Source organism: Pristiophorus japonicus, chromosome 16 (genome assembly GCF_044704955.1).
Source record: "Pristiophorus japonicus isolate sPriJap1 chromosome 16, sPriJap1.hap1, whole genome shotgun sequence".
In the NCBI taxonomy this organism is placed as follows: domain Eukaryota; kingdom Metazoa; phylum Chordata; class Chondrichthyes; family Pristiophoridae; genus Pristiophorus; species Pristiophorus japonicus.
Window position 1 is genome coordinate 88,007,497 of NC_091992.1, and position 15,896 is coordinate 88,023,392.

The 15,896-nt window shown below is 40.0% G+C and overlaps 1 protein-coding gene across 1 annotated transcript in view; it reads left to right on the forward strand.

Moving 5' to 3' along the window:
- Positions 1 to 15,411, forward strand: part of LOC139226638 (myosin-4-like) — a 29,503-nt gene extending 14,092 nt beyond the window's left edge. The window contains exons 12-40 of the mRNA XM_070857532.1: positions 874 to 992; positions 1,093 to 1,242; positions 1,351 to 1,521; positions 1,629 to 1,929; positions 2,034 to 2,104; positions 2,287 to 2,374; positions 2,523 to 2,640; positions 2,734 to 2,857; positions 4,883 to 5,019; positions 5,160 to 5,415; positions 5,507 to 5,749; positions 5,864 to 6,040; positions 6,135 to 6,280; positions 6,631 to 6,721; positions 6,829 to 7,218; positions 7,329 to 7,455; positions 7,551 to 7,669; positions 7,966 to 8,162; positions 8,252 to 8,435; positions 9,162 to 9,327; positions 9,550 to 9,674; positions 10,754 to 11,062; positions 11,339 to 11,542; positions 12,298 to 12,423; positions 12,538 to 12,708; positions 12,862 to 12,966; positions 13,066 to 13,161; positions 14,981 to 15,115; positions 15,286 to 15,411. Coding sequence (XP_070713633.1) covers positions 874 to 992; positions 1,093 to 1,242; positions 1,351 to 1,521; positions 1,629 to 1,929; positions 2,034 to 2,104; positions 2,287 to 2,374; positions 2,523 to 2,640; positions 2,734 to 2,857; positions 4,883 to 5,019; positions 5,160 to 5,415; positions 5,507 to 5,749; positions 5,864 to 6,040; positions 6,135 to 6,280; positions 6,631 to 6,721; positions 6,829 to 7,218; positions 7,329 to 7,455; positions 7,551 to 7,669; positions 7,966 to 8,162; positions 8,252 to 8,435; positions 9,162 to 9,327; positions 9,550 to 9,674; positions 10,754 to 11,062; positions 11,339 to 11,542; positions 12,298 to 12,423; positions 12,538 to 12,708; positions 12,862 to 12,966; positions 13,066 to 13,161; positions 14,981 to 15,115; positions 15,286 to 15,300 — 4,661 coding nt within the window. The 3' untranslated portion in view covers positions 15,301 to 15,411. The remainder of the gene's footprint in view (positions 1 to 873; positions 993 to 1,092; positions 1,243 to 1,350; positions 1,522 to 1,628; positions 1,930 to 2,033; positions 2,105 to 2,286; positions 2,375 to 2,522; positions 2,641 to 2,733; positions 2,858 to 4,882; positions 5,020 to 5,159; positions 5,416 to 5,506; positions 5,750 to 5,863; positions 6,041 to 6,134; positions 6,281 to 6,630; positions 6,722 to 6,828; positions 7,219 to 7,328; positions 7,456 to 7,550; positions 7,670 to 7,965; positions 8,163 to 8,251; positions 8,436 to 9,161; positions 9,328 to 9,549; positions 9,675 to 10,753; positions 11,063 to 11,338; positions 11,543 to 12,297; positions 12,424 to 12,537; positions 12,709 to 12,861; positions 12,967 to 13,065; positions 13,162 to 14,980; positions 15,116 to 15,285) is intronic.
- The last annotated feature ends 485 nt before the right edge of the window (positions 15,412 to 15,896 follow it).

A 15,896-nucleotide genomic window follows, 5' to 3' on the forward strand; every position in this document is an offset into this window, starting at 1 on the left:
GAAAAAAGGATGAAGAAAAAAAGAAAAACTACTCACCAATCAACCAGGCAATCACTTACCCCCTTGGCTGGTTGATTGGCTGGTTGACCACTGTCCCTTTAACCAGCAGGCACACGGAGCACTGTTAGCAAATCAGCTGTTTCTGCAAGCTGAAGGCCTTGAGACTTCTCTTGGGTATTACTACCCTGTTATTTCAAAGCTGCATACATATATTATAGAGAGAGAGATAATGTTACATGAAAGATAACTACGGTGGCTTGGTATTTCTCTGAAAACTTTTAGCTGTTGTCTGCAGCCATTGATTTAATTGGTTTCTGCATACATGATTTGGCACCAAGAAGAAACCACCAGACTCTATTGGAAAATCTGGACCAATCATGACAGCTTATAATTTAGCTGACCCCTGACAAATGACAGAAGGAATTCTTTTCAAGATGTACCTAACTGAAACCATTTCTAAAATCATATTTACCCTGAAAAATTAGAAAGATAACAGCTGCATTTCAAAAGTAACCCTTTGGTTGTAAAGCATTTGTGACAATCTGAGGACATGATAAGCTATTGTTTATATGCAAGTCCTGTTTTTATTTTACCCTATCTAAAGTCTAATAAAAAATAAGTAACGCAGTAACTTTCACTATTTGAAACAGAAACAAAACTCTGCTTTTGCCCCGCTGACATCTGTACAGCATTATTGTTCTGAATATTATATTGAAAATATATGGGTATCAGTCTAAAGGTTAACATATATGTAAGGCATTTCAATTTAACAAAAGAAAACTAACTTCTCAAAGTTTATTGCACAACAGTATTCTAAATACAAAAGTAGATGCTATTCACAAATATACTCAATTGCACTATATTTTTTGTTAGATGCCGACAAGGTTGCCTACCTGACTGGCCTCAACTCTGCAGATTTGCTAAAGGCTTTATGCTATCCACGAGTAAAAGTTGGCAATGAATTTGTGACCAAAGGTCAGACTGTCCAGCAGGTACAGTTTCCAAGAATTTTAGCAAAATAACACATGTAAATTTTAAAATATTTTATTTACGCCGCTGCTTTTGGTTAAACTGTATATTGTATTCTTTCAGGTCTACAACTCAGTTGGTGCCCTTGCCAAATCAGTTTTTGAGAAAATGTTCTTGTGGATGGTTATCCGTATCAATCAGCAATTGGACACAAAACAGGCCAGACAGTTTTTCATTGGTGTGCTAGATATTGCTGGGTTCGAAATTTTTGATGTAAGAATCAGAAACATAAATGTCAACAAAATAAATTACTTAAAATGAACAGCACTAAAAAGGCAATCCAATGATTAAATAACACCTTAAATTGCTCTATATCTTCAGTACAACAGCTTGGAACAGTTATGTATCAACTTCACGAATGAGAAACTGCAGCAGTTCTTCAACCACCACATGTTCGTTCTGGAACAAGAAGAGTACAAGAAGGAAGGAATTGAATGGGAATTCATTGACTTTGGTATGGATCTAGCTGCCTGCATTGAACTCATTGAAAAGGTAAGTCAAATCATGTATGACATTAATGAGATTTGAAATAGATTTATATCGACATCAATTTATTAATTGCAATGTCTCAATGTCAATAAACATTGTCATTGCCACAGCCCATGGGTATCTTCTCAATCCTGGAAGAGGAGTGCATGTTCCCCAAGGCCTCAGACGTTTCTTTCAAGAATAAACTGTATGACCAGCATCTTGGAAAGTCAAACAACTTCCTTAAACCGAAGCCTGTCAAAGGAAAGCCTGAAGCTCACTTCTCACTGGCTCATTATGCTGGCAATGTGGACTACAACATTACTGGCTGGCTGGATAAGAACAAGGACCCCTTGAATGAAACTGTAATTGGACTGTTCCAGAAATCATCAGTAAAACTTTTGGGTGTTCTCTATGCTGCAAGTGCTGAAGGTAAAACTCCATTACGCTCAAATATTAATATTCCTTTTTGTTAACATCGTATTCTTCCCTTTCCTAATCAGTTTAGACCAAACAAATGTGTTGCTTTTTTGTAGCTGAAACCTCTGGCAAGAAAGCTGGCAAAAAGAAGGGTGGTTCCTTCCAGACAGTGTCTGCTCTGTTCAGGGTATGATTTTCTCTTACATGTGGATTTATCAATCTGTAGTGAACTAAGGTTTAATAAATATCAGTGGGTTAGCAAAACATTGATAGAAGTTTGCCAAATATGATTAATAAATAGATCAGTCTTGTATTATTGTTACAAATACCATGGGAAGGATCTATATTACTTTCTTGTTCACCTCACAGGAAAACTTAGGCAAGCTGATGGCTAACCTGAGAACTACGCATCCACATTTTGTGCGTTGTTTAATCCCCAACGAGACAAAGACACCAGGTAAGGGCGATTCCTTTTCTATACATTACATTTCTGAGGAAATAAATTAAAAGCAAAATCAGTAATGGATCCTCTATTTTTAATTTGAAAGGACAGGAAAAAAATCATTTGATGTGTTGTAGTTTAATGTTTATGTTGCATCCAACAGGTATAATGGAAAACCACCTTGTTATACACCAGCTGAGGTGCAATGGTGTGCTTGAAGGTATCAGAATCTGCAGAAAGGGATTCCCAAGCAGAATCATCTATGGTGACTTCAAGCAAAGGTAATGAAGCTCAAACTCTACTATAAAATTGTTGAGTATATTCTGTTCTAATGAGAAAAAAACAGTAACCTGATTAAACCTCTAATGCAACAGATACAGGGTTCTTAATGCAAGTGCCATTCCAGAAGGTCAGTTCATTGATAGCAAGAAGGCTTCAGAGAAGCTATTGGGATCCATTGATGTAGATCACACCCAGTACAAATTTGGACACACTAAGGTAATTATATTTAAAACCTAAGTTTCTCACTGTGAAATAATAGGCTGATGAACCTATGAATATAGTTTTAAGTGTAACTTGAGAAGCATCAGAATTGCCTTACTGCTTCTGTGTTATGATGGAACTAAATATATCCCACTACACACTGCTCGGTGGAACAACCGAAGTGCACAATGTGCAAATGCCACACAAAGGCTGGAATTTTACTGGCGCTGAGAGGATGGGATCGGTGTCGGTTCAGCTTTCAAATTTGAAATGATTGACAGCAGGTCGGGACCCCATTGTCAACCCACCTCAGTGCTGAACAGACCCAACACCAAGTGGCGGGGAGGCAATTTAGGTTATTAAGAGCTTGTTAAGACGAAAACTAATGGAAGCTCACCATTAGATTTTTATAGTTCACCAATGACTCCATGCTGCTTGGGGATCACGTCAGGTAAAGGACGTTGGGTGCTGTATCACCATGGGATGATTTACTAACTTGACAGCTGCAAATGATCCATATAATCTCCCATTTTATATGTGTTCACTTTCCAAGGTTAGAAGCTGTTGCTTACTGTATTTGGAAGACAGATTGAGCTTTATGCAGCTAGCACGTGTTTTGGAGCAAACTCTCTATCCAGTGTCACCTCATTGGAACAACTTCTCTTATCATTGACAGATTGCTTCTGTCATCTCAACCTCATCTGCCATCTATTCTATCAGCATCAGTGTCCTTAAAAAAAATCTCACCTTGGTCCTCAGAATCCCACCACAATCAGTCCCAAAACTAACAACACCAACCTTCTCCGCAATCAAGCAACTGATGCTGCATATGACAGAGGACATCAGCACCTGACCACATTGTTGATCGGAATGCCAAAGATGGCCTCACCATGGCCAGATTCACTTCCGGTGACGCTGTACAACCTGGCTGCCACATGATGTACCAGGTTGTCACCATCCCACACCAACACCAGAAAGCATCCCTACAATACCCAAGCCATTCCTTTCACACTCATCACCATTGGAGGAGATACCCTTATGTTTCTCCATTCACTGCAACTCACTAAGCCACTTCCAAAGGTGCACACAAATCTGTCCAAGAACACAAAGTGTTGAAATTAAATATTTCAATGGTTGACAACACATTAACAGAAACTTTACATGAACATTGCATAAAACACCCACGTGTCTATGTTTGTGTGTTGTTAGTTAGTATGATTGGACGAGGATGAATGTGAGTGTGAGGGGTGGCTAGTGAGATGGGAAAGTGATAATATAGATAGAGAGGGAGAATGATGGGTGGAGGTACAAGGTAAGTTGGTGAGAGTAAGGCTGTGGAGGCGTAAGAAGGCAGAAGGATGGGGATGTGATGTGTGGCATACGAGGATGAGTTTGAGTGTGGCTTTGCAGTAATATTTCGTGACCTAATCAGATCATTGAAAGGTTTGCACCACTGCAGTCTGGTCCTCCTGATGACATCCCTGCTTGTGCCCTCCTGTGCAATGTACACCCAGCCTGTGTTAGTGTCCTGGAGCGTTCTCTTCCACCCATTGGAAGGGGCGAGAATCTCCCTGCATGCTGTGACTCCCTCCATAAGCATATTGAGGAAGTCCGGGGAAAGCCTCGCAGCAGCCGTGCACCTTTGTGCAGTGATTGCAGCACCTCAATGCTCCAGAACACTGACAGCGCAACTGCCAAAATCAATGTGGGCATGTCGCTTTAAGGGAACTGGCAAATTACGTGTCATGAAATGATGTCATCAGATCCGCTTCCGTTTAATTGGCCGGGAACCTCGCTGGGCAAGCTTAGCATGCCCAATCACCGTAAAAATCACTTGTACAATGCAGGATGGAGCCGGCAGTAGCCTGGGCATAAGCTACAGATGTTGACCGCCTTGCTCCCGCCTCGGTAGGTAAAATCGCAGCCAAGGTTTCTGCTATTAATTCAACAATGCAAAAATAAATTGAGTCATGTTTTGACAATTTATTATATTTTGTGAATTGAACATAAAATGTGAACACTTACTATAATTTATTTAAGGTATTCTTCAAGGCTGGACTCTTGGGTACACTTGAAGAGATGAGAGATGAAAAGTTGGCACAACTCGTTACCGGCACCCAGGCTCTTTGCCGTGGATTTTTAATGAGGGTTGAATTTAAGAGAATGATGGAAAGGAGGTAAATATCATGACATATGAACATCCAAAAATATATTTGCCAGCAAAAGATATTGTATATAATGTATCATTTTACTCTTTCACAAAAGCTACAGAAGGATTGTTATCAACTGTGTTCCCCTGTCTAACTGCATCTTTTAGGGAAGCACTGTTCACTCTACAGTACAACATCCGTTCATTCACAAACGTTAAACACTGGCCATGGATGCAATTATATTTCAAGATCAAACCTCTTCTGAAGAGTGCTGAAACTGAAAAGGAAATGGCAAATATGAAAGATGAGTTTGAGAAAACTAAGGAGGCGCTTATCAAATCTGAAACACGAAGGAAGGAATTAGAAGAGAAAATGGTGACTTTTGTACAGGAAAAGAATGATCTCCTACTCCAAGTCCAATCGGTATCAATGTTTGCTGTATTAATATAGTAAATTCTGTATACAACTTATAAAAACCATAGTCTGGTATAATTCATTGTATCATTTTTTGCAGGAAGGTGAAACTCTGGCAGATGCGGAAGAAAGATGTGAGGGACTGATTAAAAATAAAATTCAACTGGAGGCTAAAGTGAAGGAAGCTAATGAAAGATTGGAAGATGAAGAGGAGATAAACGCTGAACTCACAGCTAAGAAGAGAAAACTGGAGGATGAGTGTTCTGAACTGAAGAAGGATATTGATGACTTGGAGCTCACTTTAGCCAAAGTTGAAAAAGAAAAACATGCCACTGAGAACAAGGTATGAATAGGTGATTTTTATGTACAATAAATATACAACTCATGAAAGGATTTTCATACCTGTTGATTACACTTCATGACATTCGTCTGTACATTTTGTTTTTGGTGAACATAGGTTAAAAACCTCACTGAAGAGATGGCTAGTCTCGATGAAAGCATCGCTAAAGTAACAAAGGAAAAGAAGGCCCTTCAAGAAGCCCATCAGCAGACTTTGGATGATCTCCAGGCCGAGGAAGACAAAGTCAACACTCTAACCAAAACAAAGACTAAGTTGGAACAACAAGTTGATGATGTAAGTGTTGTTAAAAACAACTAAGTCAAATGGGTTTGAGAATATGGTCATTGTTTGAAGCAAATTGTGATAAAATATTTATTTTCGTTAAAAGCTTGAAGGTTCTCTAGAACAGGAGAAGAAACTTCGCATGGATCTTGAACGCTCCAAAAGGAAGCTTGAAGGTGACTTGAAGCTGTCGCAAGAAGTCACAATGGATTTGGAGAATGATAAGCAGCAATTGGATGAGAAACTAAAAAAGTCAGTCATCTTATTCTTTGTTCACATCCCTTTCCTTGAACTTTTAATCCACATATCCTGTTGATTAGCATACAGACCTTGGTAGAGCAGACATTGACTCTTCAGTCAGCGGATTTTCATTAACTTGAGCATGTCATCTTGTAGAACTCTTGTGACTGAACTAGTACAAGAACAATTCTCGTAGAGAGTAGTAAGGTGTTAACTCAGAAATTAAGGTTCTATTTAATGTCCTGCAGTTATCACATAATTTATTGCCTCAGATTGTCTGTGAAAATAAACATGTGTTGTGTAAGTTCATGAATAATACAGAAATTTCAGCAGTTCAACATAATTTTTCACTCTTATTAAAGGAAGGAATTTGAAATCAGCCAGCTTCAAAGCAAAGTTGAAGATGAGCAGGCTTTGGCTTCCCAACTGCAAAAAAAGATTAAAGAATTACAGGTGATGTATAGGTCCAGTGAAGTTATCGATGCTACCTTTCTAAATGTTACATGCATGAACAGATGTTACTTGTTTTAAGATCATAAACAACACAAATTTATTTTAAGGCTCGTATTGAGGAGCTTGAGGAAGAAATTGAAGCTGAGCGTGCCTCTCGTGCTAAGACTGAGAAACAGAGAGCTGATCTTGCTCGGGAACTTGAAGAGATCAGTGAGCGATTAGAAGAAGCTGGAGGTGCAACTTCAGCACAGATTGAAATGAACAAGAAACGTGAAGCAGAATTTCAGAAAATGCGTCGCGATCTGGAAGAATCTACCCTACAGCATGAAGCCACAGCTGCTGCTCTTCGTAAGAAGCAGGCTGATACCGTTGCAGAACTTGGGGAACAAATCGATAACCTGCAACGTGTGAAACAGAAACTTGAGAAGGAGAAGAGTGAGCTGAAGATGGAAATTGATGATGTTGCCAGTAACATGGAATCTGTGTCTAAAGCTAAGGTGCGGTTCAGAATGTTGTTGAAACCTAGTCCTTCATATAATTATTTTTAATGAATAATTGTTGTCCATTTGGCTTCACATATTTTGAGAACTGAGCATTTTGGTTTCAGGCAAACCTTGAAAAGGTATCCCGGTCCTTTGAGGACCAGGTCGGCGAACTGAAGGCCAAACACGATGAGCATCAACGTTTGATCAACGATTTATCAACTCATAAAGCACGTCTTGATACAGAAAATGGTATTGCTCAATTCCTGAACTATTTAATGTTCAATGTCCAGAAAATACTACGTTATTCTGTAAACTTTTTGCTGGCAACTTCTTCTGATTTGCAGGTGAACTGAATCGCCAGGTAGAGGAGAAGGAAGCCTTGGTATCTCAGCTGACTAGAAGTAAACAAGGATATACTCAACAGCTTGAGGAGCTCAAGAGACAGCTGGAGGAAGAAACAAAGGTAACTGAATAATTTAAGTAAATCGTCCTGATTAGTTTTAGAAGAAAATCTTTATAAAATCATTTTCATGTGTTTGAGAATTTACTTTTTGCAACAATTTAATTTCATCAAATTGCAAAAATATAAAATATTAAATTTTGTCACATGGGTGTGCAGTAATTAACTTAAGATGCTACCTTTCGAAGTGGAGCTATTTCCAGTTATCATAACTATAAGCAAAGTATCACGGTTCAGCAACGTACTAATAATCATAGAAATATTAACAATTTCATCATCCAACTTGGTAATTATTTCAGGCTAAGGGTGCCTTGGCACATGCTCTTCAATCCGCCCGCCATGACTGTGATCTGCTCCGTGAGCAATATGAAGAGGAACAGGAGGCAAAGGCTGAGCTCCAGCGTGGCATGTCCAAGGCCAACAGCGAAGTAGCTCAGTGGAGAACAAAATATGAAACTGACGCAATCCAGCGCACAGAGGAACTGGAGGAGGCCAAGTACGTGATAATAAAATGAGAATTTTGCTTCATACAACATGTTCAGTGAGATGACGTTAGTGCAACATCTTTGGTTTTCTCCTTCTCAGGAAAAAACTTGCTCAGCGTTTGCAGGATGCAGAAGAGCACATTGAGGCTGTGAACTCTAAATGTGCTTCATTGGAAAAGACAAAACAGAGATTGCAAAATGAAGTGGAGGATCTTATGATAGATGTGGAGAGGGCAAATTCAGCAGCAGCAGCTCTTGACAAAAAACAGAAGAACTTTGACAAGGTAAGTGTATGTTGTCTCAATGTTTCCCTTTCTCTGTCATTTTAAAGACAGTTACAATACCACTTTCATTTTGATATTAAGTAATTTCAGCTCTGGATAATTAGACCCAATTCTTGAATGTGGTAAAGCCAATTAGGTCCCTGCAGGAACCTATCTAATAACATTTAAGTTTCACAATGAGTGGAGAGTAATTCTCTCTCCCCCGAAAGGTTGTGGATGCTGGTCAATTGAAATTCTCAATACTGAGATCGATAGCCTTCTGTTGGGTGAAGTTATGAAGGGATATGGAGAAAGACAGATAAATGGAGTTGAGCTACAGAACAGCCATGATCTAATAGAATGACAAACAAACTCCAAGAGCAGAATAACCTACTCCTCTTCCTATGTGTGAAAACAAGTTTAAAATATACTCAGACTGTGCATTGGATAACTGAGGCACTTTAAAATTTAGTACTGAACCTTTTTAGTATAAGAAAGCAAATGCTGTCCCCTGCTCTTTCCTAACAAAATATAATCATTGGGAAGCAGACCTTTGTGCATCCAATTAAACATGCATGCATGACATTCTATCATGACAGGCAGAGTATGAGTTGCAGCCCAAAGTGTAATTTCAGTCTTCAAGTTGAAGTCTGCACTTCATACTCTCCAGCTATCATCTCACGTTGGTATTAATGTATAACTACATCCTCATATTTCATTTGTAACTTTTGCAATTGTACAATAAAGGTTCTGGCAGACTGGAAGCAGAAATTTGAGGAAAGCCAGACTGAACTGGAAGCAGCTCAGAAGGAATCCCGTGGTCTCAGTACCGAGATCTTCAAAATGAAGAATGCATATGAAGAGTCTCTGGATCAACTTGAAACTCTTAAACGAGAGAACAAGAATCTGCAGCGTAAGTCTTAACCCTTTCTTGTCATTTAAATATTTAAATATGTTGATATTATTAAATTGGTTTGTGTTTACCTTGGAGTTACAATCCATAGTCAGATTCCATTTGTGCCCACTGTGCTTCATACTCTTCAGGAATCAGTCTCATCAGTAGAATCATTCTTTTGTAATCTTAGTTTCATCACTACTAAAATAGGTATAATTTGCAATTTTTTTCACAAAACAGAGGAGATCTCTGATCTGACTGAGCAGCTGGGTGAAAGCAGCAAGGCCCTGCATGAACTAGAAAAGGCAAAGAAGACAGCTGAGCAGGAGAAGAGTGAAATTCAGGCGGCTCTGGAGGAGGCAGAGGTAAAACTGATAATTATTTTAGCAGTACATATTAGAAATCTAAATTTAGATCAATAGTATTTGTCAAATAGTGTAATGCATTTGCAACAATAGTCTAGTGCAATGGACAGCGTTAAAAATTGATTGAAATGTCTAAAAGGCATGAATTTCAAAGAAATTCACTAAATCGTCGAAATGATATCCACTGAAAGTAATTTATGGATGATCTTTCCTCAGCAGAGTTTGCTTTACTTTGGAATAGCAGACCAACCACTTAATTTATATACTGTAATTTATGACTGGTTAGTATAGCTTTGAACCAGGTAAATTAATTACTGTTTTTGCATTCAAAATTATAAGGTTTTAAAACTCAAAAATTACAACTCTTTTTCTTCCATATTCACATTAGGAGGTCAATATTAGAATGCAGCCCTGAAGTGGCAGAGATAGATGGTTGTGAAGTTTTAAACGTTTTCTGGCTACTTACATTAATAATATTTTCAGAAACATTATTACATTAGCTTATTACATTATAAAAATGTCGCAAAACGATTAATACAATGAATTACATTTTAGAGTGCAACAACTTATTATGCAAGCAAATGGCACCAGCAGTGTTGTAAAAACAACAATGGGATGAATGTCCAGGTATTGATTGGACGCTGGCATTTTTGCACAATTACTGACTTTATATCAAGACCTCAAAATAAATGAACTTCCTGGCCTCATCTTTAACATCATATTTCTGTATGATGGTCTGGATGGTCCTTATCATCTGGGATCCCACAAGAATTGGGGCGAGGTGGTATTTCTGTCTCCTGGTCCATCACCACTGTGAATCTTTTCCATTTTCCTGGGATGGGGTTAATTATATATTCAAGGTGACTTCCCAAGATTTATATCACTCCTCACTGCGAGTGTGCTCTGAGTGGAAGGGAAATCAACTGCTGCAGCATTTCATTCACTGAAGCTTCTTAAAGGGGTTGGCTGGAGAAACTGGCCGAAGTGTGAAGCTGTTGTTCAAAAAATTAGCAAAGGCTGGAAGTAGAAGAAGAGCACAGCAGAAAAAAACATAATTCCATGTTTGATGCCCTATTTAGGCCTCTCTGGAACATGAGGAGAGCAAGATCCTCCGTATTCAGCTAGAACTGAACCAAGTAAAATCTGAAGTTGACAGGAAAATTGCTGAGAAAGATGAGGAAATTGATCAGCTGAAGAGGAACCACCAGAGAGTTGTAGATACAATGCAAAGTGCCTTGGAGTCTGAAGTCAGGAGCAGAAATGATGCTTTAAGAATCAAAAAGAAAATGGAGAGCGATCTAAATGAAATGGAGATTCAGTTGGGACATGCTAATCGTCAGGCTTCAGAAGCTCAGAAACATCTCAGGAATCTGCAGGGACAATTAAAGGTCTGTATAATAGTGCATTTATTTCTCATTTACAGATAATTTTAAACGAGCTCTAAATATTGTGTATCATTTGTTAATTATGTAAATGTAATGGCATTTTCTTGTGACCTATCTTAATAGAAAAGTGCAGGAATTATAATTGGTCAGCAGTTTTAGATGTTTGAATCAACTTAAGATTTCACTAAAATGTTTATTATTCTAATATAGGCTAATATGATATGGCTATTCAAGTTTACTAAAATAACTCCTTACAAAATATTTCTACATTCTAAATAGGATACACAGTTACAGCTGGATGATGCTAGCAGGAGCCAGGAAGACTTGAAGGAGCAATTGGCCATGGTTGAGCGCAGAAGTGGTCTGCAACAGGCTGAGATTGAAGAAATGAGAGCAGCACTGGAACAGACAGATAGAGCTCGCAAAATTGCTGAACAAGAGCTTGTTGATGTCACAGAGAGGGTACAGCTGCTGCACTCTCAGGTTTGTCCACATGCCAATTTCAAGTTGGACCAAATAGACACGCTGGCTATATTTACAGGAAGGCTGAGAAGATGTGGGTAAGGCCGAAAACAACCAAAGAACCCCAAAGTTGGGGACATGGAGGTCCTGCCGAATTTAACGGCAGAATCTCATTAACACACCTTCACTCCATTTCCTGCCTAGCAGCCAGCAAAATTGTATAGCTTGGCCGGCTGGTGGGAGGGATCGCCCGTGGCAGGACCCTTGGAGAAGTCCCCGGCAATGGTGGGTAGAGGCACGTGACCAGGAACGAGCGGCTTGTGACCTGGAGGGGTAATGGTCCGTGATCAGGAGGGCGGAGAGGCCCCTGATTGGGAAAGGCAAGTGGTCGCAATCCGGGCCAGTGAGAAGTTGACAGTATGGCTAGGGGGCAGAGGCCACCGATCATCAGGGCTGGGGAGAGGCTGGCAATGGGAGCCGGGGTGAGTGGGTTCGGGGAGGCCGATGTTCGCTGCTGGGGGTGGCCAAAGGCTTCTGTGAGAGATGGGGGGGGAAGCACTCCTGCACACTCTGGCTCACAAGGAGTGCCAAAAAAGACACTTGTGGAGCCAGCAGCTCCTGCCCCCCTTTCACGACCTCTGGGAAACCCAAGCAGCAACAGTAAATGTTAAATTGGGCACCCCCATGTGGCCGTGGGGTTAATATCGCGGCTGTAGTTTTTTTTGTTGCAGTGTACACATTCTACAAAACAACTTCTTTCAAATTGATTCCTGCAGAACACAAGTCTCATTAACACGAAGAAGAAGCTGGATTCTGATTTGAATCATCTCCAATCTGAAATGGAAGAAACAATTCAGGAATCAAGAAATGCTGAAGATAAAGCAAAGAAGGCTATCACAGATGTAAGTCAGAAATTATTTTAACTATTTATTCATATCATTACAAATACTGATTGTTGATATTATTTCAAGTTTGAGCTTGAATAATGATTTGCCCAATTACCTCACCGTTATAAGGCTGCCATGATGGCTGAAGAGCTGAAGAAGGAACAGGATACCAGTGCTCATCTTGAACGAATGAAAAAGAACCTCGAGCAGACAGTGAAGGACCTGCAGCATCGTCTGGATGAGGCTGAGCAACTGGCAATGAAAGGAGGAAAGAAACAGCTCCAGAAACTGGAGTCTAGGGTAAGCATCAAGATTGTGTTATTATATGCTGCATGCTGAAGCTTGTGAATATGTTGAGGATTTAGCAACAAAATAAGGAACATAATAATTTAAAAGGCAACATGAAACTTGTGTGGATGTAAAACAATTAACACCAATTGGTGACTGGTTTAGGTGCGTGAGCTGGAAAATGAACTGGAAGCTGAGCAGAAACGAGGTGCTGATGCCGTCAAAGGTGTTCGCAAATATGAAAGAAGAGTCAAGGAACTGTCCTACCAGGTATTGTACAGTTCATAAGCTCATTACCTGGAGTGGCACACCATAGTAATCATTTTTACAAAATATTAATATAAATGTTGCCTCTTTTCCATTGTTTAGTCAGAAGAAGACAGAAAAAATGTTCTGAGACTGCAGGACTTAGTTGACAAGCTGCAGATGAAGGTTAAGGCCTACAAGAGACAATCTGAGGAGACTGTAAGTAACTGAGGAACTAATTGGTCTAGATCTTTGTGAATGCTTTTAATTTCCCTTATATTTGTCATCTGATTACAAAGCTTATTAACATTATTTAAGACAATTGTGACCAGGAAAGACCATCGAATATGGCGTTCAGAACTCCAATCAAAAGTAACATAGCTCTTCCATTTCTTTTCATCTTCCATTTTCTACTACCAAGGAAATTTTCAGTCTACCTTGTGAATGTCATTTTTCATGGGAATTGGCTGTTTTGAAAGACTCACATATGGTTCCTAAAATCTTTTCTGAAAATCAAAATAAAGTATATCCACTGGGTTGACATTATCCACTACATTTCCAAAGAATTCTAGCAACGGGTGGCGTCTGAGTACTTCTTGTTGTTCTGCGTAGCACTGAGAGCATCCTGTGTGATGTCCTCAAGCAGTTTTCCCAGTACTGATGTTAGATTATAATTTCCAGATTCATGTCTCACTCCTTCTTTGAATAGCCGAATTTTATTTTGTCTCATCCAAAGTCCAAATTTAGGTATTATGGAACTTGTGAAGATATTTATGAAGTCTCACCTATTTCCTTTCTCATTTCATTAAGGAATGTATGTGGTCTTCCATCTAGCCTGTAGTCATCCAGGGGTAAAATAGATGCCGTGTACACTTTGGAGTAGAAATTACACATCATACAGCGGGTGCAGTATAGCCCATTTTTTAGGGACAAAGGATGCCTGAAAAATGTTGGTCCCAAAAACAGGTATTAGGTCCTTTGTATATGCTAATAAGGGGCATAGTTCTGGCAGCTCAGAAAGTGAATATGCTCTCCTTCTGCAACTGCATGCAAACTGAAGTCCCAAATATAAAGGATAATATTTAAACACACTGCACCACACAATGCCTATCAGTGAACAGAGGCCTTCATCCAATCTAGGCTTGATTCGAACTCAAGTCCCAGACACAAAAGAACAATGTGCTAAACTAGTCCACTATGCAATCTTTTCTCACAAACAATAAAAAGCTGTTTCATAGTTGGACTATAAACCTCAATATGTGTGGATCACAGTATTACAACTGTTAGTCAATCTTCCAAACTCAATGGCTTTTGGTTAATGTCAAATATTGGGGTGGGGCGGTGGGGAGGAATTGCCCTCCGCTCCGTTTCGGGCAGATAATTTGAATGATCTGAATTATTACCGCCTGGTGGGAGGTGGTGGGGGAAGGGGGTGGGGGGGGGGAGGGGCAGGAAATTGGGCTCTTTAAATCCAAAAATGCCTCCCAGCGTTTTCAGGTGCTTTTGGAGACGGTAGTGGGGAGGGATTGCGGCTTGAGCTGGGTGTTCCTCTGCGTCGCTCTTATTTTACTTAAAGGGTGGGGGGGGCTACAAGGCCTAGTGAGGCCTCCATCGCGCCCACCGGTCTGACAATTAAAACAATATGGCAGCAGTGCACCCTCCGCTTTAAGGGCTTCCGCAGCGCCCAGCCACCGGCATCTTCAAGCCCGTGAAGCTGTCGGGAGCACTGGCCGTCCTGATTGCGGTCCTGCGGGATAATTTCCCCAATGGGGTGCAAAAGTGGTTGGCGCCGGGCAGTAAGTGGTCGGCATGCTGGGCAGGGCGGGAAACACGGTGCCGGCGGCAATTGCAGATGGGTCGCAACCGTCTCCTGCCCCTGGGCAGAAGGGCAGCAACAGGCCTGAAAAAAATTTCAATTTTGGTCCCAAAATCTTTGTGAACAATACGTACTTTTACTATCCTAGTAACAGTTTACATTCTCCTATGGTAAATGTGCTTGCCTGCAATCTGATAATTTCTTTTACTGTATTCCCTTTAGGAGGAGCAGGCCAATATTCACCTGTCCAAGTTCAGGAAGGTCCAGCATGAACTGGAGGAAGCTGAGGAACGCGCTGACATTGCAGAGTCTCAAGTCAACAAACTTAGAACTAAAAGCCGTGACATAAATGTCAAGGTACAGTACATGCAACTGATTTTAAAATTGCATCAATAATACAGCTCAAGAAACACTGACAATAAGTAAAATTATTGGTAAAGATTTCCATTGTTAATCAGAATATGAATAATATTTTAAAAGCAGTCTTTTCATTATTTACCCATTTGCATTTTCTTTTTACCCATTAGGCTGCCGAAGAGTAGATGACAATCTGAGATGGTCCAAAGAAGAAATCCACAAAATGTGTATTTCGCTGTAACATAGTTTTACAAATGTAGTGCTGTCCATAGAAATAAATGTGCAATTCTGAAAAATGTTTCTTTGTTAACTTATGTTTTTTAGATGATGAAATAATCATGCTAGGAACAATGATGCACAGAAAAACAAAGTTACATTGAGAACAATAAGCTTAGTGTGCTTGTAAAAAGGAGAAACTATTAGAATGGTGCATATGAAAACTTGTAATCAAGAATCTGCCATATCTTTATTATAGGATTGAAATTTTGGGGTGCAAATTCGTCTGGTCCCACAGGCAACGAATGCCCAAACTGGGAGGCACAAGGAGGGGCTTAAAGTGGGCCTCAGGCCTTATTAACATTTTATTGTGTGAGCTGCCGCCACCTGTGTTGCCTCCACTGGCAGCTTACAGATTTGAAGATGCTGTTGTTTGTCGCTGACCTCGCCAGTAGCAGCCCGAAAGTCATTCTCAGGAACAGGGTTGGAGAAAGCAACAAATCGCATAAAGCATTGAGTCAGAGGGACATTCCTCTGGCTAAACAGGAAGGTTTTAAAAATAATT